General features: G+C 40.5%; 1 protein-coding gene across 1 annotated transcript in view; it reads right to left on the bottom strand.

Annotated features, from left to right (window-relative positions):
• Positions 1–22,324, bottom strand: part of Dnah14 (dynein axonemal heavy chain 14) — a 248,159-nt gene that overhangs the window by 152,003 nt on the left and 73,832 nt on the right. The window contains 9 exon segments of the mRNA XM_055609680.1: positions 6,982–7,056; positions 7,830–7,948; positions 8,022–8,126; positions 9,532–9,703; positions 11,491–11,612; positions 13,802–14,047; positions 17,521–17,711; positions 19,149–19,506; positions 20,281–20,622. Of these exon segments, the coding sequence (XP_055465655.1) occupies positions 6,982–7,056; positions 7,830–7,948; positions 8,022–8,126; positions 9,532–9,703; positions 11,491–11,612; positions 13,802–14,047; positions 17,521–17,711; positions 19,149–19,506; positions 20,281–20,622 (1,730 nt within the window).

Below are 22,324 nucleotides of genomic sequence, written 5' to 3'. Positions count from 1 at the left end.
TGCCAGAGACCTGCTGCCAGGGGACTCCTAGGTGAGACCCCCTACCTCTCCAACTCCCTGCCTGCCTGGTCCCAGGGGCAAACCCAGCAGCAGCAGCAGTGGTGGTGAGCTCTGCCCTATCTACTGTGCACTCCATTTCCTGGCCCACAGCTCTGTCTTCATCTCTGAGGCCTGCTGCCACCCAGTATGGCCAGGTGACCATATGACCCAAACCCCTGCTAGCTGGGTGTCCCACTCCCTGCCCAAATCCAACAGTGGTAAGCTCTGCCCTATCCCCTGTGCACTCCGTTCTCCCTCCCACAACTCTCATTCACAGAGACCCTGCTGCCAATGGGGACTACCAGGAGACACCGGATTCCTGCAATTTCTTTCCTGCCCAGTCCCTTCTGGACAAGCCTAGCAGTGGTGAGCTTCACCCTGTCTGTCCCCTGTGTGCTCCATTTCACAGGCCACAGCTCTGCCTGCATGACTGAAGGTCTACCAACACCAGGGACAACCAAATGGCTAAAGGTCAGCATAAGAACACAACCAACAAGAGCTAGGGCAATATGGTACCACACAGCTATCCTACTATAACAAGCCCTGGAGATCCTTACACAGTTGAAGCACAAGATGACGATCTTAAATCCAATCTTAATGAAGATGATAGAGGCCTCTAAAGAGGAAATGAATAAATCCCTTAAAGAAAATAGAGGAAAATACAATCAAACAGGTGAAGGAAATGAATAAAACTGTTCAAGACCTGAAAATGAAAATATAAGCAATAAAAACAAACAAACAAACAAACAAACAAAAAAAACCAAAAAAAAACCACACAAACTGAGGGAATCATGGAGATGGGAAACCTAGGGAAGAGGACAGGAACTACAGATATGAGGATCACCAACAGAATACAAGAGATGGAAGATAGAATCTCAGGCATAGAAGATATGATTGAAAAAATAGATACATTGATCAAAGAAAATGTTAACTCTAAAAAGATTCTGACAAAAAACATCCAAGAAACCTGGGACATTATGAAAGACCAAACCTAAGAATAATAGGAAAAGAAGAAGATTCCCAGTTCCAAGGCCCAGAAAATATTTTCAACAAAAACATAGAAGAAAATTTTTCCAATATAAAGAGATACCTACAAATGCACAAGAAGCTTACAGCACCAAGTAGATTAGATCAAAAAAGAAAATCCTCCCATCACATAATAATTAAAACATTAAATGTACAAAACTAAGAAAGAATATTAAAAGCCACAAGGGAAAAAGGCCAAGTAACATATAAAGGCAAACCTATTAGATTTACACCAGTTTTCTCAAAAGGGACTTTAAAAGCCAGCAGTACTAAGGCAGATATCTCCCAGTCTCCAAGAGACCACAGATGCCAGCCCAGACTACTATTCCCTGCAAAACTTTTAATCACCATGGAGATGATTAAACACAGAGATGGAGAAAACAATTTATTCCATGACAAAATCAAATTTAAGTAATATCTTTCCACAAACCTTGCCCTACAGAGTATACTAGAAGGAAAACTCTGACACAAGTAGATTAACGACATACAAGAAAACACAGGAAATAATTCCACACCATCAAAAACAAAAGAAGGGAAACACACACACTCACTACTACCTCGACCATCCAAATAACAAAAAATAACAATCATTGGTCAATAATATCTCTCAACATCAAAGGATTTAATTTCCCAGTAAGACGACATAGGCTAACAAAATGGAGGCAAAAACAGGATCCATCATTCTGCTGCATACAAGAAACACACCTCAGCAACAAAGACACAATTACCTCAGAGTAAAGGACTGGAAAAAAGTTTTTCCAAGCAAATGGACCCAAGAAGCAAGTTGGAGTAGCCAGTCTAATATCTAATAAAATAGAATTTCAACCAAAATTAATCAAAAGAGATGAGGAAGCACACTTCATACTTATCAAAGGAAAAATCCACCAAGATGACTTCTCAACTCTGAACATCTATGCCCCAAATGCAAGGGCACCCACATTTAGTAAAAGGAACATTGCTAAAGCTTAAACTGCACATAAAACCCCGCACATTAATAGTGAGAGACTTCAACACCCCACCCTCACCAATGGACAGGTCATCCAGGCAGAAACTAAACAGAGAAATAATGAAACTGATAGATGTCACAAATCAAATGGACCTAACAGATATTTACAGAACATTTTACCCAAACACAAAGAATATACCTTCACCTCAGCACTTCATTGAACCTTCTCTAAAACTGACCATACACTTGGTCACAAAGCAAACATCCACAGATAAAAGAAAACTGAAAAAAAAACCCTTGTGTCTTATCAGACAAACAAGGATTAAAGCTTGACTTCAACAACAACAGAAACAACAGAAAGCCTACAAACTCATAGAAACTGAAAAACTCTACTCAATGACCATGAGGTTGGGGAAGAAATAAAGAAATAAATTAAAGACTTTGTAGAATTCATACTTATGGGACACAACGAAGGCAGTGGTAAGAGGAAAGTTAGCACTAGGTACCTCCATAAAGAACTCGGGAGAGTTTTCATACCAGCAACTTAACAGCACACCTGAAAGCTTTAGAACAAAAAGAAGTAAAAACACACAGAGGAGTAATCAAACTTGGGAGTAATCAAAATCAATAAATTAAAAACAAATAGAACAATACAAAGAATCAATGAAACTAAGAGGTGGTTCTTTGAGAAAATCAACAAGATAGAGAAACCCTTAGCCAAACTAACTAAAAGGCAGAGAGACAATATCAAAATTAACAAAATCAGAAATGAAAAGTAGACATAATAGACACCGAGGAAATCCAAAGAATCCTTAGGTCTTCAAAAGCCTGTAGCCCACAGAATTTAAACATACCTGTAAACTCTAAGGAATTAGAAGCAGACAAAAGAAAAGAAAAAAAAAAGAAACAAACTCACTACCTGATGGTTTTAGTACAAAATTCTACCAGTCTTTCAAAGAATAGCTAATACCAATATTCCTCAAACTACTACACAAAATAAAAACAGGGTGAACATTGTCAAATTTATTTCATAAGGCCACAGTCAGCCTGATATCTAAACTACACAAAGATCCAACAAATAAAGAGAATTTCATGTTAAAGTTATTTTTATAAAATTGTGCTTATTTCTCAGTTATTCTCTTAAGCCAGCTATCACCCACATAATTGAGACTGTTATATTATTTGTTTATAAAGGTATACAGTGCAAAGCCTGAGCAGTTCTTAACCATCTCTGCTAGTCTGGCTTTCCCTCAGCATAGATCCCAGAGGTTCTTCCACTTTATGGCTTTCTTGTTCTAGCTCCTCTTTCCTGATGATTCCTGGATATCTGCCTGTAGCTGAATCCCCTACTTCCTCCTCTAATTTCTCTTTTCCTGGCTGGCAGGAACTCTAGCCCTATTCTCTTCCCTGCTCAGCGATTGGCTATAAACTTGCTTTACTGGCATATCGGAGGACAACTGGGGAGCAGTGTTTATACAACACTGAGAGAGAAGATTCTCAGAACAAGAATTGCAACCAGATATGGTGGGGATGGGGGTACAGAAATCAGTATTTGGGGCTGGAGAGATGGCTCAGAGGTTAAGAGCACTGGCTGTTCTTCCAAAGGTCCTGAGTTCAATTCCCAGCAACCATATGGTGGCTCATAACCATCTATAATGTGATCTGGTGCCCTCTTATAGTCTGCTGGTACACATGCAGGCAGAATATTGTATAAATAATAAATACATCTAAAGAAAGAAATCTGCATTTAAATTACACAGTAACCTTATGCGTACAATTTCAGACTAATTTCCCTTAAGAACATTGATGAAAATAATAAAATACTTGCAAACCAAATCCAAGAACATCATCCACCATGATCAAGTAGGCTTCATCCCAGGGATGTAAATCCATCAACGTAATCTACCATATAAAGAAAAAAAAACTGAAAGGAAAAAGAAACCACATGATCATCTCATTAGATGCTGAAAAAGCCTTTGACAAAATCCAATACTCCTTTATGATAAAAGTATTGGAGAGATCAGGGCTACAAGGAATATTCTTAAACACAATAAAGGCAATATACAGCAAGCCAAAAGCCAATATCAAATTAAATGGAGAAAAACTTAACAAAATTCCACTAAAAATGGGATAAGACAAGGCTGCCCACTCTTTCCATATCTTTTCAATGTAGTACTTGATGTTTTAGCTAGAGCAATAAGACAACTAAAGGAGATTAAAGGGATACAAACTGGAAAGGAAAAAGTCAAAATATTGCTATTTACAGATGGTATGATACTGTGCATAAGTGACTCCAAAAATTTTTACCAGAGAACTCTTACAACTGATAAACAGCTTCAGCAAAGTGGCTGAATACAAAGTTAATTAAAAAAAATCTGTACTCCTCATGTATATAAATAACAAATGGGCTGAGAAAGAAATTAGGGAAACTACACCCTTCTCAATAGCCACAAATTATATAAAGTATTTTGGTGTAACTCAAACCAAGCAAATGAAAGACCTGTTAGACAAGCAGATCAAGTCTTTGAAGAAAGAAAAAGGTATCAGAAGACGGAAAGGTTTCACATGCTCTTGGGTCAGTACAATTAAATTAGCAAAAATGGACATATTACCAAAAGCAATCTACAGATTCAGTATAATTAATTCTCATAAAAATTCAACACAATTTTTTACAGACCTTGAAAGAAAAATTTTCAACTTCATATGGAAAAACAAAAACCCAGGATAGCTAAAACAATCCTGCACAATAAAAGCTGTTCTACAGAGCAATAGTAAGAAAAAAAACTCTATGGTATTGGCATAAAAACAGACAGGTTGATCAATGGAATTGAATCAAAGAGCCAGAAGTTAACACATACACCCATCGACACTGGCAGAAAGGCTAAGACCAAAAACTCACGTGACAGCAACACACTGCTGAGCATGTGGATCAAGGTGGGAACAGCAAACTTGTACAACCACTTTGGAAATTAATCTGGCAATTTCTCAGAAAATTGGGAATAGTTCTACCTCACGACCCAGCTATACCACTCACGGGCATATACCCAAAAGATGCTCTGTCATAGCATGGGGAGACTTGCTCAAATGTGTTTATAGCAGCTTTATTTGTAATAGCCAGAAGTTAGAAACAACCTAGCTGTTCCTCAACCAAAGAATGGATAAAGAAAATGTGGTACACATTTACACAATGAAATACTATTAAGCTATTAAAAACAACGGCATCAGGCAATTTGCAGGCAAATGGATGAAACTAGAAAAGCTCATCCTGAGTGAGATAACCCAGACCCAGAAAGACACAGATGGTGTATACTCACTTGTAAGTGGATATTAGCCATATAGTACAGGATGACCAGGCTGCAGTCCACAGACCCAAAGAAGCTACGTAACAAGGAGGCCCCAAGGGAGGATGCTTAAACTCTACTCAGAAGGGAAAAGAGAACAGACATCTAGGGTGGCTGGAGATAGGGGGTTGGGTGGGAGAGGTGTAAGAAGGGGGAGAGGAGGGATCAAGTGTGGGAGGATGGGGAGAGAGGGAAATGGAATCAGTGGGTGGGGTGTCTCCGGAGCAAGCTGAAACTCCTGAGATTCCATGAGGGTGACCCTTGCTGGGATTCCTAGTAATCGGGATATGGAACATGAAACGGTCACCTCCTGTAACCAGGTTAGTCTTAGACTTCCAAAGGAGGGATGGGAATACCCACCCAGCCAGAAAACCTCTGACCCACAATTTTTGCTGCCTATAGGAGGTCCAGGGATAAAGAGGGAGCAGAAAGTGAGGGAATGGCCAACCAATGCCTGGCCCAACTTGAGTCTCATGCCATGAGAGAGCCCACCCCTGACACTACTTGCAGACAGGAACCTAACATAGCTGCCATCTGAGACGCTTCACCGGGCAGCTGTTGGAAACAGATGCAGAGACCCACAGCCTAGCAGAGCTTGGGGAATCTTGTGGAAGAGATGAAGGAAGGATTGAAAGAACCAGAGAGGTCAAAAACACTCCAAGAAAACCTACAGAATCAACTCACCTGGGCCCAGAGGAGCTCACGGAGACTGAACCAGCAACCAGAGAGCATGCATGGGACAGACCTAGGCCCCCTGCACATATGAACAGATGTGCAGCTTGGTCCTCATGTGGGACCTCTAAGGGCAGGAGCAGGGGCTGTCTCTGGCTGTAGCCTGCCTGTGGGTCCCTTTCCCCTTAACTGGACGGCCTTGTGTAGCCTCAGCAGAAGATGCTCCCAGTCCTAATTCAACCTGATATGCCAAGGTGGGTTGATATCCATGGGAGGTCCCCCCTTCTCTGAGGAGAAAGGGAGGGGGGCCCAGGGGGGCAGGAAGTTGAGAGGGAGGGACTGGGAGAAGAGGAGGGAGAGGAAGTTCCTATTGGGATATAAAGTAAATTAATTAATTAATAAAAGAATATATTGTATGAAAAAAGTTTTAATAAAAAATTTTAAATGTAATATAACTGTTCTAGTCAAATTAGTTTTAAAAGTTGATACTCTGGAATCCTTTCTTCCCTGTAAGTAGATGGCAATAATAGACAAAAAGAATACTGAATATTCTAAGCAAGGGCTCACACTCAGACAACACTTGCCCTAGTGTGTACAAGGTCCCATTCTGTCTCCAGCATGCCTCTAACCTCCAGGTCTACACTGAGTCAACGACTTGAGGGAATCAACGTGCAACAGAAACACAAAGTAGTGGGCCTGCAGGCTTTCTGGAGCTGAGGTGAGCTCAGGTGCTAGCTGAAGCTTGGCGCTGGCGAGCCTGCGCCAACACCCTAACAGAGCCGTCATCGTGGTTCTACGCACTTCAGAAGCAATGGGTTTCCCCATCACTCATGCTCTCTTAGAATCCACTCTGTGCGTTTCTCTATTTCACTTATACTGGTACCTATCCAAGTTACAACCCCCACAGTATATAATATAATATACATTTTTTTTTCAGGATTTAAACGCTGTACTTACTTCTTTAGCACATCAAACATGCTTTTTTCTACATTTACCATCCACTGTTCTACAGCAGCTCTCACACGGATTTTCCTATAATTTGTTACAAAAATTACAAAAATTACCACAGTATTATGAATATTCCTCAATATACATATTCCTTATGGGGCAAAGAACTATAACACTGTACCTTCTGGTTTTAATTGATTTTTTCACTTAGAAAACCGTGCAGAAAAATATGTTTAGAGAATTCTGATATCAAAACTAGGCATACACAATAATTAGATTCCAAATAAAATATGACTTCACGAGAGATAAGTTGTATCCTAAAGTATTTTTGGATTTTTCATGATTTTTTTAAACAAAGCTATAGTGGGCTGGGGGCTTTGCTGGGTAGGAAGGCCTGGGCACAGCATTTTTTTTTTCTCATTAAAGCTTGTGTCAGGAGCCGACTGCTGGAGGTGGGAGAGCTGAGGTTGGTAAACGGGGTCAGGGAGACAGAGAGCCTTGGCTTGTTGCGTTTGCCTGGGAGCCCACCATGGTGAACCCCGGGTCAGAACGACACCAACAACCCCCAGACAGCAGATTTCTGTCTTATCTGAAAAGTCAGCTTCACATGGGACAAAACCGACTGTGAATTAGTGCCCAGGGCCGGAGGCTTTCTTTGCTTCGACTTTAAGGTAAAGTGAAGGCGAGCCACTAGCTCCCTGCGGTGAGGCGCTGAGGGGCACATGTTCACACAAGGATATGATCTTTGAAGAGACAGTTTACTTAGCAAACTGTCTAGTGTTGAGGTTTCAAGGCAGGGACGTTGGGACAGGGGCTCTACAGGGTCTAAGTGTTTGGTGGCAGCGCGGTCCCCGTACTTGGGCAGCACTAGGCCTTCTCCCTCAGCAGAGATGAGGATCTTCACGGCAGGAGGGCCGATTTCCTGTCTCCACAGCAGCAGGTGTCTTATGTTTTCAAAACATTTCACAAGATGACGCTGAAAACCAAAGCACACGTGTCACTCATACAGGGAGCCCCGACAGAGTCAGACTGCGAGAGCACGCCCTTACCTGCACCACCTGAGGATTTCTGCTGATGGCTAGTATATCAAGAAGTTCAGCGTTGCTGAGAAAGTAAAATCTCGGGAAAATCATTCTTTTAATTTCAAGGAATTCCTGTCCAAAGCCAAAAGAAATGAAGTTGGGAACAAATGTCCAATCTAGTAGGAATCACATCCTTACTTTACCTACAGCCTTAATGGTACAGCAGGCACGCTAGTTCCGGGCTAAACTGTAACCTGTGCTCCATGAGAGCTAAACTACTTAGTAAGGTAAAACTAAAACAGAGGGGATGGAAAACAGAAGTGAGTGACCAGAGCACGGCTGGGAAGAGCACTGCCCTGCCGCCCATGCGACACGGGGCCCGACCCCGTCTTTTGGAAGCATGGCAGTCTTTATGTTACAGGGGACTCCCAAAGCCCACCTTTTTACTTCTGCAATTTTGCTTTTTTCCATCCCTTAGTGACCTTATATTTTCCTTTGCACCCCTCCCCCACATTCCACTCCTTAATGTTGACACCTGTCAGTTCTAGTTTATCATTCCTCTTTACCCATGATGCTTCTGTGTTGTTTGATACACAACCACCTGCTCTTCAGTTGGGACCACGCAACTCTCTGCCAAGACCCCACATAGAGAAACCATTCTTATCTGAATGAAAGACCCTTCTAGAAGCCTGGAACCTTGAGGAGCTGTCTGGGAGACAGCGTAGTGAAACTATGGCAGTTGATCTAATAAGTGAGGGAGGCATGAACTGTTTACCACGCAGGCAGGGGATATGTTTACTATGTACAAGGCAGATTCATTGGACAACGAATAGGACGGCGTGAGATTTCATCACCACTTGGGCAGTTCATGATTTAAGACTTGTCAATCCTTTCTACAATTTCTCATGTAATATCTTTAGATCAGAGTTGACTGCGCGTAAAGAGAACCATGAGACATAAAGCCATGGACATGGGGTTGTGCCCGAGGACCAGCCCAAGATGTCCATGCATGTGTCCTGTAAGCACTAGGTCTTCATGAGCAGAATGTGCCTCCACGGGAGCTTCTCTGACTCCCTGCCCTGTTCTGGATTACCTGCTGCTGGCTGACTCACCAATCTCAAGGCATCCTGTTAGAGCCTCTGCTGCACCACTTATCCACTCAATGGTGGCAGGGCTAGGAACGCCATTATTAGCCTTCCGCAAAGCATTAGGCACTCTGTGTGTGTCAGCTGGCACTTTAGATGTACCATCTAAGTCAGTACAAAGCTTGCTTAAGCTTAAAGGAAGTGTGGGTATGTGGAAAAGCTTGGCCTTCGGCGCCAGGGTTGACTAGTCCATCAATTTTCTTCTTCTTTTGGTTTTTCTTTCTTTCTTTCTTTTTTTTAATTTACTCTTTTGATATCATTTTCATCAAACAACAACAAATGGAAGTGAGAGTTAGAAAAGCTGCCGGCTGGGACGGCAGAGAGGAAATTCTACCTTGGTGGCAGTTTCTGCAGTTTTCACAGTACTGCTGTCCTTGGGTGCCATTGCTTACCTCAAGACTTTTCTTAATGGTTTCAAGATGCTCATTGCAAGTTTTCAGAATGTCAAGGATGCCTGTAGTGACAGTTATATGCAAAGCGTTTAGTTTGTTCAGTACTCGAGACATAATTTCTCTCCACATGGAAAGCACCTGGGAGAAAAGCTTTGTTTCTGCTGTCAGTTGTCTTTAGAAAATAAAATTAAATGTAAATAATTTTTAAAATGTTATAACTAAAATCTATAAAATTGTTGAATTTATAAGACAATTTTGATAAGCTTTGCTTTACTTGGTTGGACATTTAATCTATTTTGTAAAAATAGTATATATTCCAAGAAAAAAACAGGACAGATTAAACATACAATTTTCATTTATCAAGATTTTACTTAATATATAATAGAAAATAGATACATTAAAATTCTATACAAAATAAATAAAAGCTGTCTGTGTCATAGAGATGCTACAGTCTGGATCTTGAATGTCTCCTGACAGCCAGTGTGCTTCCAGCCTCTGGCTATAGGAAGTGGTAGAACGTTTAGGAGAAGGGCCCCACTAGGATGACTCTCTGGTTCCCTGGCATTGGTACTGGGTCTCATCCTTCATTAGTTACAGACTTATTACTGAGTCCATCTTTTCCTTGCTGTAGACATGCTGTAAAGGAGCTCCAACATCTCCCAAATAAAGACTCCTTTCCTAGGTTAACAAATCTGGTAGAAGAACCACCATCTAGTCTCTTTATTAATAATAATAAAACAAAACATCTTTAGTAAGAAGTAGTTTTAAAGACTGAATTTAAAGGTCAAAGTTGTGGTAACCATAAAGGGTCCACCCCTTAGGTATGTGGGTTTACCTTTGAAGGCTGTCAGAACAACCGTACACCAAGCATCTGTATGACAAGAACTATAGATATGTAACAAAAGTAAATACTGTTCCCTGTAAAACAGTACTTCTGCACAGACAGTTCTCACCTGCAATGTCTGGCGTCTAACCTTTGTCCCTAACATAGAGTTCAGAGTAATTAACCCGTGCCCAAGGTCTTTACAATCATAAAGGGCCTTCAACCTGCACGTGCCTCTACTCCCTACTGATTTCTGAATGGCTTCCTAGACTTTAAATTCTGCCTGCGTAACTCATTTGTCTCCATTTGAGCACTCTCAAGACTAAGCACCTTAGGAAACCAGAAGCCAATTATTTTCGAGAGCTGTGGATGAAGGGGGAAAATGGAATGTTTATCAAATGCTAAGTCCCTCTATTCTATCTGGTGCAAAGGGAGAAATTCTCATTTATGTATGAATGCCACTAGAAAGCATATTTACCATTCATGTCAAAACCCATATAAATCTTCCAGAACCCAGGAGATACATGATATTATGGCTTAAGAATTGTAATGCTCTGATGTATTTTGTTTTATATATATCTTTATATTAGCAATTAAGGGAATTAAGTTTTGAAAAGTAAGGTGATTCTTGTAACAGTCTATGAATGAGAAGATAATAGTGGTCTAACGGGTTCATTCCTATGTGCATCATGATGCTGTGGTCACTTTTTCTATCCCTGTGACAAAATGTGAGGCTAGAAGCAATTAAGGAAGGAAGGAAGGGTTTATTTTGGCCTCCACTGTGCGTGTGTTATATTTCGCCAGCATGGGAAGCTATGGCAACTGGAGCAGGAGGCCAGCTGAGGACAAACAGGAAGTTCCATGTGCTATGAAACCTCAAGGCTCACACTCAAGGAGCCATTTCCTCCTGCAAGGCTGCATATCTCCTAAAGGTTCCCTGATCTTCCTGAATAACACAAGTAACTTGAGATCAAATATTCAAACACATGACCCACAGGTGACATTTCACAGTCACGTGACAGCTACTGTTCATTCATTGAAGAGATCATTTCTGGAAGATCACAGAAGTTTAAATCTTTCTATGTATTTTTTTCCCACCCATACATACATGGTATATGTTTTTTTTTTTTTCTTACCTTTGTATTTCTAAAGAATGAAAGACTGGTTCAAGATTAAGCCAATTTCTTTGACAGTTCATCCATTCATCAATGGTATAAGAGAAGAGCGTTATGTTTTGAGTCCATTCACTCACAAGATCCTACAAACGGGGGTGGGGGTGGAATCCACACACAACAATCAAAACACATGAAATTGCTGGGTAGGAATCACATAATAGAAACTGAGGTGAGGCAATCAGTAATCATTGACAAAAAAACTACTGAAAAAGAATGACATAAATGAAAATATTTCTGACTCTATTCAGTTTTCAGATGTCCTGTTCAACCAGTTTTCTCATACATTATGTGAAAAATATTTTCTTAAGATTTGCACACATACATAAAATTAACTCAAGTACCACAAGCAGATTATAAAATTAATATGAATGATCCATTCAACAATTCCTGTCATGGAGCGATAGCCAGGTGTTTGGTAGGCATGCTATTTCAATCCCTTATGTCTTTCTGTTCTTGTATACATATTTACATATAATATCTTTTAGAGTTTACACAAATGAAGCTGTCCTAACATTGTCCTATAACCTGATTTGTCAAAAACATATAAAGGCTAGCAATGACATCTAGAGAGGTTTTATATCAGGAATGATAGAGTGTGTGGGCGTGGGGTAGAGAGGGAAGAAGGGACAAAGAGAATGAGGGAGAGAAGAAAGGAGTAAGAGACAGACTCTTACTATGAAGTTCCGCCTGGCCTGAAATTCTCTAAGCAGATCAGGCTGGCCAGCAGCTCACAGAGCTCTGCCTACCTCTGCTTCCAGAAGACTGGATTTAAAGGTATGTGCCACCATCCTACCTAGCAGTTTTCTTTATTCAGAAAAGTCCATTGGATAGACCTTTTTAAAAAAATAACTATTACATTAAAAAATAGTGAGAAACTGGTTAAAAGTCAATTGTTGATAAAAAAAAATTTGCTTATTTAAAAGACAGCCAATTAACTCACCCTCACTGGTACCTCAGTCTTCTTTTTTAGCTCATTTCTATTTGTCTTTTGACATTTACCAGCATTCCTTATTATTCTGTAATTACTTCTATGTTGTATTAAGGTAATACAATATGTTTTATAATATGTAATATTATATGTAATATATAATATGTAATATGTAATAATATGTAATATAATATATAATATAAATGACATTGATTATTGATTTATTTTTTAAGATAAGAGTCTTATTGTGTAGCCCTCCTTGGTGTCCTGAATCAAGCTTTGTAGATATGGCTGGCTTTGAACTCAGAGGTTCAACTGCCTCTGCTTCCCCAAGTGGTAGAATTAATAGGCTTCATTTACAACCTTGTGCTTTTTGTTTTAATGACGGCATTAGTGCGCCATGCATTTTCACAAGGCTTTATCTAATTGCAGCTAGGCCACACATGTGACTTCCTTCTTGCTTCTCACTTTGAAAGTTAAAAATTTTAAATGATATTTTTCATTTTTTGTGAATCTTGTTTTTTTTTTCTTTTTATTATACTTTTTATTTTATTACATGTTCTTTAACAATATAATCCATTGGGTTTGTTCTCTTTTTGTTAATACATTATCTTCTTGTTAAGGCCTACCTAAATGATACTTTTCCTCAAACATTTACCTACTTACAAATAATATGAATTCTATTTGTTGAGCACAGACCTCTCTGTAACTCTCTGTAATCTATTTGTATAGAGGTACATATCTGTACACCAATTATATGAATTTTATTATGAAGAGTCTAGCAGTACATACCTGATTAAGTTTTTTAAAGTTTGAAAATTAATTTTATGTAAACTATCAGGTGCAGGGTTGCCAGTTATGAGTTATGAGAATCTGCTCCAAGTCATATTTTGTGGGAGTATTTTTTTAGGATTTATTTCTTATTATGTAGACAATGTTCTGCCTGCACATACACCTGAACGCCAGAAGAGGGCACTAGATTTCATTATAGATGGTTGTGAGCCACAATCTGGTTGCTAGGAGTTGAACTCAGGACCTCTGGAAGAGCAGCCAGTGCTCTTAACCTCTGAGCCATCTCTTTAGCCCCACTGTGGGAGTATTATATATATATATATATCTAAATTTATCTCCCACCCAAATTAAATTTTGATATTTCCTCAAGAACAATTAATGAGTATTTCTATAAAAAGTATTTTGGTGTTCACACTATTAAATATTGTCTTCTATATAAACATATGAAAGATTCATATAATTGAGAATCAAATATGAATTTGCAGAAAGCGAAGTTAAACTGTTGGACGGAAGAAAATGAAAACATTCCCAAATCTTTGCCACAGCATTTACCTTAATTGCACTCTGGTAGGAAGAGCCTTTGATTACAACCAGGATGGCCTGGGATTCTTCCAGCTGAGCTACAATGTCGTCAATGGAGGAGATGATTGGAATGGAGTAGCCCTCTGAGTGATGAAGAACCAAGTGCAAGGGAGAAGTGTTCCAGAGATCGATGACCTTAAACATCATCTTCTCAAGAGCAGCTTCATTAGTTGCTGAGATTGCTATCTCGTTTATTTTCTTTTCATACGGAAACATCTAAAAGGAAGAAATTAGCTAAAATCCAGAGGAGCAAATCATTCCCAAAGCATCTAAAATGGAAGACTTGAACTCTTTTCTTAAAATGTGCAAGGAACTGGTGAGGTTAATGTTGCAACAGAGACCCCGGGGCCCGGATCATGACAGTGCTCTGGTTCAGTCAGCAGCTGCCTTTCAAGCTTCGTGTTCAACTGGAATGTCTTTTTCCTCTTGTCCCAGGCAGTGCAAAAGAGTTTGCGTGTGCCTCAGGTGTAGGCAGACAATGCCATTTCCTAATGTCTATACCTTTGCTGCTTTGCAACAATCATAAGAGTATTCAACCAAGAGAGTAACCTGGTGGACCCAGATTTCCATAGCTCCTTTTTCTTTGCTAGTCTGCCCAGGACCAAGGGTGTTTTGCTTTGTGTTTTAATGCATTAGTAAAACATACAAGCCTTCTTCCCAAGCGCAGTGACTGCAAGTTTCCTTAATATCTTGATAAAAAAAAAATCTTTAGATTCACTCATTATACTAGAAACTTGGAGAGGGAAAGCTTCTCAGTCTCTAGCTTTTGAGTGATCTTGGATTGCCGTTTCTCTCTCTTATTAGAAAACTGACTCTACCACTACTCCTATAAATAATATCCACAGGCTAAAGGAAGACGCTTCATCTCTGTGTTTTGCAGTGTAGCTTGGGGGGGGGTATGAACCAGAAAATGACTAACTTTCACCATCTTTTATGGCTTGCCAAGGATGACACAGAGGGCTGGGATGGGTGTGAGTGCTTATGGGTTTAACCAACAGCACTGGGAAAGTGGCTAGCTCTATAACATCTCATCTATTACTTAGCTAACACAGATTCAAAAGTCACAAAACTAAGAGTTTTATAATAAAGATAACCTTTCCTGCCTAATATATTCTGAGATGGTTAAAAATAAAATCCAGATACAAAACTTGAGCCATGTGAATCTAGCCTTGTCAAACTTTATGGCTAAAGTTTTATAAACAAAGAGGTAGGGCTTCGAATAATGGTGATACTAGTGCAATTTTAGAAGGAGGTAAATGCTTTTGATGAATTAGCCCTTAGAGCACAAAGTCTCCAAAGCACAAATGATCAACTATGAAGAGATGGTTTCTTGTTCTCTTCTAACTTACTTTGTGACTTTCCACACAGTAGGTTCCCAAGAGCCTGTAGCTCTTAAACAGTTGTCATGCGACTGCATTACTTCATACATGACTGCACAAACAGATGAACACTTTCATCCATAGGGTTAAGACTTATCCCACAAAGTCTTTTCCACATGATTCTCATCTCTTGGTCAAACCCAAGAAAGGTAAATGTTTGTAAACCTACATAGACTGACCCCTTCTCCCTTTCTAGAATATCCCAGGAGTTCACTGGGGTGGACCACAAGGTTGTCTCCTCATGAGCTCTGCCACTGTAACTTAAAGAGAAGTAGGATGCTCTGGTCCTAACGACATCACGTTACTCACTTCTGTTCATGTTCACTAATTTGGACCCTCTAAAATCTGTACCAGACTTTCTTTTTAAACTACCCATTATATTACTGAGTCAAGGATGACTCCAAGGTTATTATATTGGGGTACCACGGGACACTGTTTAACGCAGGCCACCAGCTGCCACCCTGTAATGCCTATTCATTCTGACTTACTGTCTGCTGATGCTCTTAGCTTGCCAAATTCTTACCCTGAACCTGACTTGTGCATAAGTTAGTTCCAATTATCCAAGACACTGCAATTAAAATATTTGAAGTACCCTAGACTTTCAGCTCTTCTGAATGAGCTCAGCTGTTGTCACTAGACCCTCATCTTGCTGTCACCCTCTGCTATGGGGGGGGGTCTGGTGCTATGTATTCAAATGCTGATTTCAGTGCCTTGAGATCTGGCCACTGTCCTGTCGTGGGCATTGTTATTAATGCTGAACTATCTTCCTATACCCATGTGATGAGATGGAATGTTCTCCAATTATTACTGATTGGCTCATTAAAAGGCCAACATCTGGGAAGGGCAGAAGGAGCTGGGTGTGGCTAAAGTTCCAAGTCTTTGGGGACAAAAGGATCTTGGTAGGAATAGATAGGTACTGGGAGAGGAAGAAGAAGGAAGGAGAGAGATGCCATGGTTTAGGAGGGAGCAGCCCAGATGAATAAAAGCAAGTATTTATGGAATTATGGATAGGAGGTAGCCTGGGATGGGGCTAGGAGGCAAAGGTAGTTTAGAGGGTTAATATCTGCCCTGCCCCAGGTAAGAGAAGGCTATTCTACAATACAGCAGGTGTCTGTGTCTGCTAGTGATTGTGATAGCGGGTTAGATATACCACTGTAATAAGGGCTAATAATAAACATTATTAGACCATACCTTTAAAATTACCACAATGCTCTGAGGTACACCAATCAGTTAGGAGGTTCTGGTAGTAAGCCAGGAAACAAGGAAAGACTGAAATAGTACACGGAATAGATGACCAGAAGAATGCAATGCTTCATGTAAGGAGCTGGAAGAATGGAGCTGCCAATTACTGAGCCAAGGGAGGGCAGAAGAAGAGCTTTGAAGGTAGACAATAAAAAGCAAGCTAATTTTTTTTTTGACAGAGCTTGGGCACATGAATAGAAACATGAACAGGAATATAACCATATACACAGAGTTCAGGAGGGATGCTGAGGTTAGGTCTAGAGACTTGAAACACTCCAATTTTAAAAACTATCTCCTCTAAATCCTTTCAAAGCATTTCCCACGTTCCTCCTTATAAGAGAATTATAGGTATAATATGCTAGCTTTATTTCAGAAATTATCAAAAATTAAAAAAATAAAGATTCTTATAGCCTAACCAAGAAAATGTAAACTTTTTGAACTATGGAAACTAAAAATTTTATATAACACAGCTTTTTATTTGCTTTGTTATTTTTGAGGTAGCATTTCATGTAGACCAGGCTGGCCTCAAGTAGGCTATGTAGTCAAGGATGACCTCAAACTTCTGATCCTCTTACCTCTACCTCCAGAGTGCTGAGATTACAGGCATGCACTACATGCCGGTCCTAGGGATCCCTGCAAACGAAGCCACACCCACAGCCCTGTGTGACAGAGCTTTGTGTGAAATCAAACTGTTGCTAATTTGGCACTTAAAGCAAAATATCATTATTGGCAAAGCTATCCTAACATGTCCGTAATATATTCTTACTATGTGTAAAAGAAGCTACAGTGCATTTGATATTTCTATTCCTATAAAATGTAATCTCTATAAGAACTAGCATGTTAACAAATGACATTTGTCACCTATAAAAGCCAGTGTCACTGTTCCCGAATCACCCCAGTAATAAAGGCGAAATGAAAACCGGCCCCCTCCCAATAAACGTAATATCCTGTCACCAACTCCCTGCTGTCCTAGATATGCTGTTAACCTCTCTGGTTTCTAATTTAGTTCCTTGTAGGTTTCCTTGCCCCTTACGAGTCAATGTGTTCTTGTCTATTATCTCTATTTACCTTGAGAGATAGAAGTTTCTCAATTGAGAGGTTTTTATCAAGAACAGTTGACTTTCCAGTGATCTGCTGCAGAGCCTCCCAGTGCCGTGGCTTGAGACATGGGTTTCCCAGCGCTGTGATGATTGGCAGCTCTTGGTTGAAGTCTACCACTGATTGCTTGAGGTGGCCCACCATATCAATTTTAGGCAAACCTGTAAATATCAGAAAGGCTTCCCAGACTGCTTCCAGTGTATATGCATACTGTGTGTGTGTGTGCGTGTGTGTGTGTGTGTGTGTGTGTGTGTGTGAGAGAGAGAGAGAGAGAGAGAGAGAGAGAGAGAGAGAGAGATGCTAACATGGAAGGGGAAATCTCACAGGTCTCTCTGCTTACCAAAGGCCTATGGGCAAGTTAGGGATGCCAAGAGAGGGAAAATCAGTGTTCTCTGGGGATGAGCCCTCTAATGGGTTAGATCATACAAAGCAGTCAGCCCTGAGATTATGGATATCCAAGCAACACTAAATCGACTGAGCAGGTCATATTTATGTATGTAACAGTAATAACCATAGAAAAAGAGGCCACACATTTGAGAGGGATTAAAGGGAAGATATTAGAGGGGGAAATTATGTAACTGTATTTTAATTAAAATTAAAAAATAAAAAACATGTTTAAGAAAAAAAGTATGTTGTCTACTTGTCGCTTAATATATGGTTCTCTGAAACATATGACAAACTGCTGAGAGTGTGCACACTTGTGGTATGTTAGAGCTGGGAGTCTAAACATTGTGATATATGTATACACACATGTCATACGTGGACTTTTGCTTGTTTGCTTTCTTGCTGAGATGGTGCTTTTTCTGAGACAGGTTCTCATGTAATTCACATTGGCCTTGAACTTGTGAGCCTCCTGCCTCAGCCTCCTACGTGCTAGGACTATAGGCATGTGACTGAGCTCCACTGTCACAGTGACATTCATTCCGTAACCTATTACTGTTACATCTGTTCCTCTGATTTGGTGCTAGGGATTGAACATCCGGCTTCATCATTCAAAGCACACACTCTACTTCTGGGCTACAGCCTTAGAATATTTAATTCAACAGCCAGCAAGATAAAGTGTTTAGATGGCTCTTCTAGAGGGGTTTTCTAGGCTGAGGTGTAGTGACTGATAGGGGCAAAGACAATCTTAGCGAGGTTCAATACAGAGAATGTGGATTGGTCAGTGTGTCAACATGAGCAACAGCTCAAACGTGACTGGTGATTAGCACAGGGAAATGCCATAGAATTACTTCAGGTATTTTCCCAACTGCCCAAAGGACACTATAAACTCCTTATAAAGAATTTAGGAAAAGATTCTGCAGGCAGGGTCATAGCACAAAACATCTCAGGCCCAAACGCTGGGAGTCAGAGCTGATTCTGAAATATCTGCAGTTCTACCCATGAAACTCAACCTTTCAAGGTTACAAAACTGTTCATGATTACTTGTGGATTACAGATAACTTCCCTTGCCCAAGGGTTTAAGCTGTTTCTTGCTTCAGCAGATAGTTTCTACCTAAGTGCTTTTAACAGGCTGTCTCTGCAGATGCTGGGTGGTAAAGACTGATGGCTTTGCCTTTGGTGGGTAGGAAGCCCTGAGATGCACCCACGGCCTTTACCTTTTTCCAGGATGTTGATTATATGCAGCCAGTTGGAGACATTTCTCTTCACTATATCGACATCGATGTTTTGGAGAGTGCACCGTCTCCATTTCCAGAAATGTATCCCCCACTCTTCTTGCGCCTCCCATAATAATTTTCTCAGCATCAGGTCACACTCGATGTCAGAGATCTCGGACAACACAATCTGAATGATCTCTTCGATGTTAAGGGAATGGGTGTCATCATAGTAGGCCTGGTAGCATGAGTATTTTTTCACTTTTTGAGTCAACATTGCAGCTTCTTCTGAGAAAGACGCGACCATCTCCTTGGCTGTTGACACTGGAGTACTGGCATTGAGCAGAATGGGACTTCTTATCTACAGGCAACAAGGAAGACACGCTGAGAGGCCAGACCGCTCAGAACACAAACATGTCTTACTGGCAACATCATTACTACAGAACCCACCTTTTGACATGATAAAGTTACCACTTGACTCAAAAGCCTAGGACAACCTTAGGAAAGTTTTGTGTGTATCCTTTTTATGCAGTTGTTGAAGAACTTTGCTGTCTTCTTCATCACATTCATAGATGAAGACAGTGCTACATTTCTGGTAGGGGTTACTAAAAAAGAGATGTGTGGTCTTATGTCCCACTCGGCTTCACAAATCATCAAGGTCTAACCTCGCGGTGTTGTGGCTCCTTATCTCCTGCTGTGATAAATACTGCAGTGGAGCAGTATTCACTGCTTTGTTCTGGCTCACAGTTCCAGTGGGCTGAAAGAGCCATCATCAGAGCATGGAAACAATGGCTGTAGAAACCAGGCCCCACAGCCAGAGCAGAAAGCTTAGCGCTCAGCGAGGAGGCAGAGGGGAAGTCTGAGGCACTCTGTTCTGAAAGCCCAATCCCCGTGACAGGCTCCAGCAAGGCTTTCCTTCTTGATCTCCCCAAACAGTGCCTCCAACTGGGGACCAAGGGTTCAAATGAGAGACATTTCTCATTCAAAGTACTACACAAGGTAAGTAAGTTTGTTTGAATAATTTAGCCATGATTCCATAGAAAATGAATACCTAGGTGTACAGTATTACATGAGACTAAGATAGTTTTTTTAATATAAAACTATAAAAATATTAAAAAATTTAAAAGGCACTTACTTTATCTTTTAAATTACATGCATCTACTCGTAGACCAATGATATATGCTTCCAAACTGTTCCTGAATTTTGTTAGGGTGATCTCTTTATATTTGATAATTAACCGTATCGTTGTTTTCAGATGGTTAAACTTCATGAAGAGGATTCTGTAGATGGCAACCTGCTCTTCTGAAATATCAATCTTGTAATACCTCACCATAGAATACAGCTCAGAAATTACGGAGAAGTCATTTTCTAATTGAGGTATACTCGAGGAAATATCATTCAGAAAATTAAAATGTTCCACAAATTGTTCGACTTCTACAGGCTCAGTTTCCAGCTGGCGCAGTGAGGACTCTAAAATCTGGAATTACCAATATGCCAATGCTGTTGTATGCAATCATTTCACCATTTTAGGAAACCACTGTTTCTATCTCAGAATTCTGACTTCTATAAATGTAATTTCAGAAAAAAAAAAACATACAAACTGGACGTAATTCTAAGTATTTGTGAAATGCTAGAGCAATGATGCAATCAAGTCCTTCTGCCATTAGCAGAAAGTGCTCGGCTGCATTTCATGTGTGACATAAATGTTGTAAGGCTGAAATATTTTATGAATAACTTTAGAGAAATAAGAGTAAGGGCTGGAATAGTCATTCTGACCATTTATAGTCCAGATTCTCCAGGACATGGTCCCATTTTATTGAGAGAGTATTTGCTAATTTGGTGTTATCGTTCTCTCCTTTGCAAACCAGGGACTAAGTATCAGACTAGTCTAAGACCGGATGTATGGTAGGGAGGTTACAGAATTATGAATCAGTGATCGCAAACGTCTTCTTGCAATAGATGACAATTAACAGAGACCCACACTGGTCAAGGTGTAAAGGATAAAAAATTGTGGAATGCCTAGACCTAAATGGGACATCTGTATACAACCTTCCCTCTAAAGCTCAGGGATTCTTTTTCTTTTTTAACTTGGTAACTTTTATTTTTATTTTTTTTGAGCCTTCCTCCCCCACCATCTGACCCCAGCCCATCAAGTCTTATTAGGATTGCCTGCATCCTCTTCCTCTGTGGCCTGGCTCGGCCACCCCATTAGGGGAGGTGATCAAAGAGCGAGCATCAGAGTCCGTATCAGAGACAGCTCCTGCTCCACTTACTAGTGAGCTACCTATCAGCTACATCTGAGCAGGGGCCCTCCCATACACGGTCCTTGGTGGGTGCATCAGTCTCTGCAGGGACCCCTGGGCCCAGATTTTCAGCTCAGAGATTCTTAAGAGAAGAGGGGAGAATGTTGGTTCGCTGACTTCAGAAAAATGACGTTTTCTGGGTATAACAGGAGAGCTGCACGTGCGAGCAAACAGGGATTGTAACGGAATGCACAAGACCTGCATGAGCGCAAGTCAGACAAGCTCCCACATGGAGAGCGGAGCCAGACAGGAGGTCCCGCCCCTAACTAGAAAGCTACTGACATTTGACAGCGTCTGGGAGAGGGAGAGTCAGGGTTTTTTTTGTTGTTGTTTTGTTTTGTTTTTGATGGTTTGACCCATGGTAGCTCAATTACACTCCAGAGTAGACTCTACCCCAAAGTAGCTGGGCAGCGTAGACTGGACTTGATTGATTTCAAGAAGAGAGAGAAAGAGAGCACAAACTGGTGAGGGTTCAACCTGGGGAAACTGGGGAAGGAGGTGAATATGCCTGAAATAGGTTGCACGGGATTCTCAAAGAATTAATAAAAACATTATTTTTAGGGAATGAATGATTACAAGATACAAGAAAGTATGGGGGAAACGCTTAGGAAAAAAGCTCTAAGAATACATTTTATTGCCCAATTTCCTCATTCTGCCCTGCCCAGAAGGATCTGATGTCAGACATGCTTAGGGGAAGGCACAGTGACGTTGAAGAAGCAAGTATTCTCAAGGACTATGTGGTTATTCCTACTATCTGACAGAGAAATTAGTTCTAACCTGTGTAGGCCACAGTTCTATTGCACATGTGTGTGGGGGATGGGGCGGTCATATCTATCTATCTATCTATCTATCTATCTATCTATCTATCTATCTATC

The sequence above is a fragment of the Psammomys obesus genome, unplaced genomic scaffold (genome assembly GCF_907164565.1).
Source record: "Psammomys obesus unplaced genomic scaffold, mPsaObe1.curated_primary_1811, whole genome shotgun sequence".
NCBI lineage: Eukaryota > Metazoa > Chordata > Mammalia > Rodentia > Muridae > Psammomys > Psammomys obesus.
This window is presented reverse-complemented; position numbering and strand designations above follow the sequence as displayed.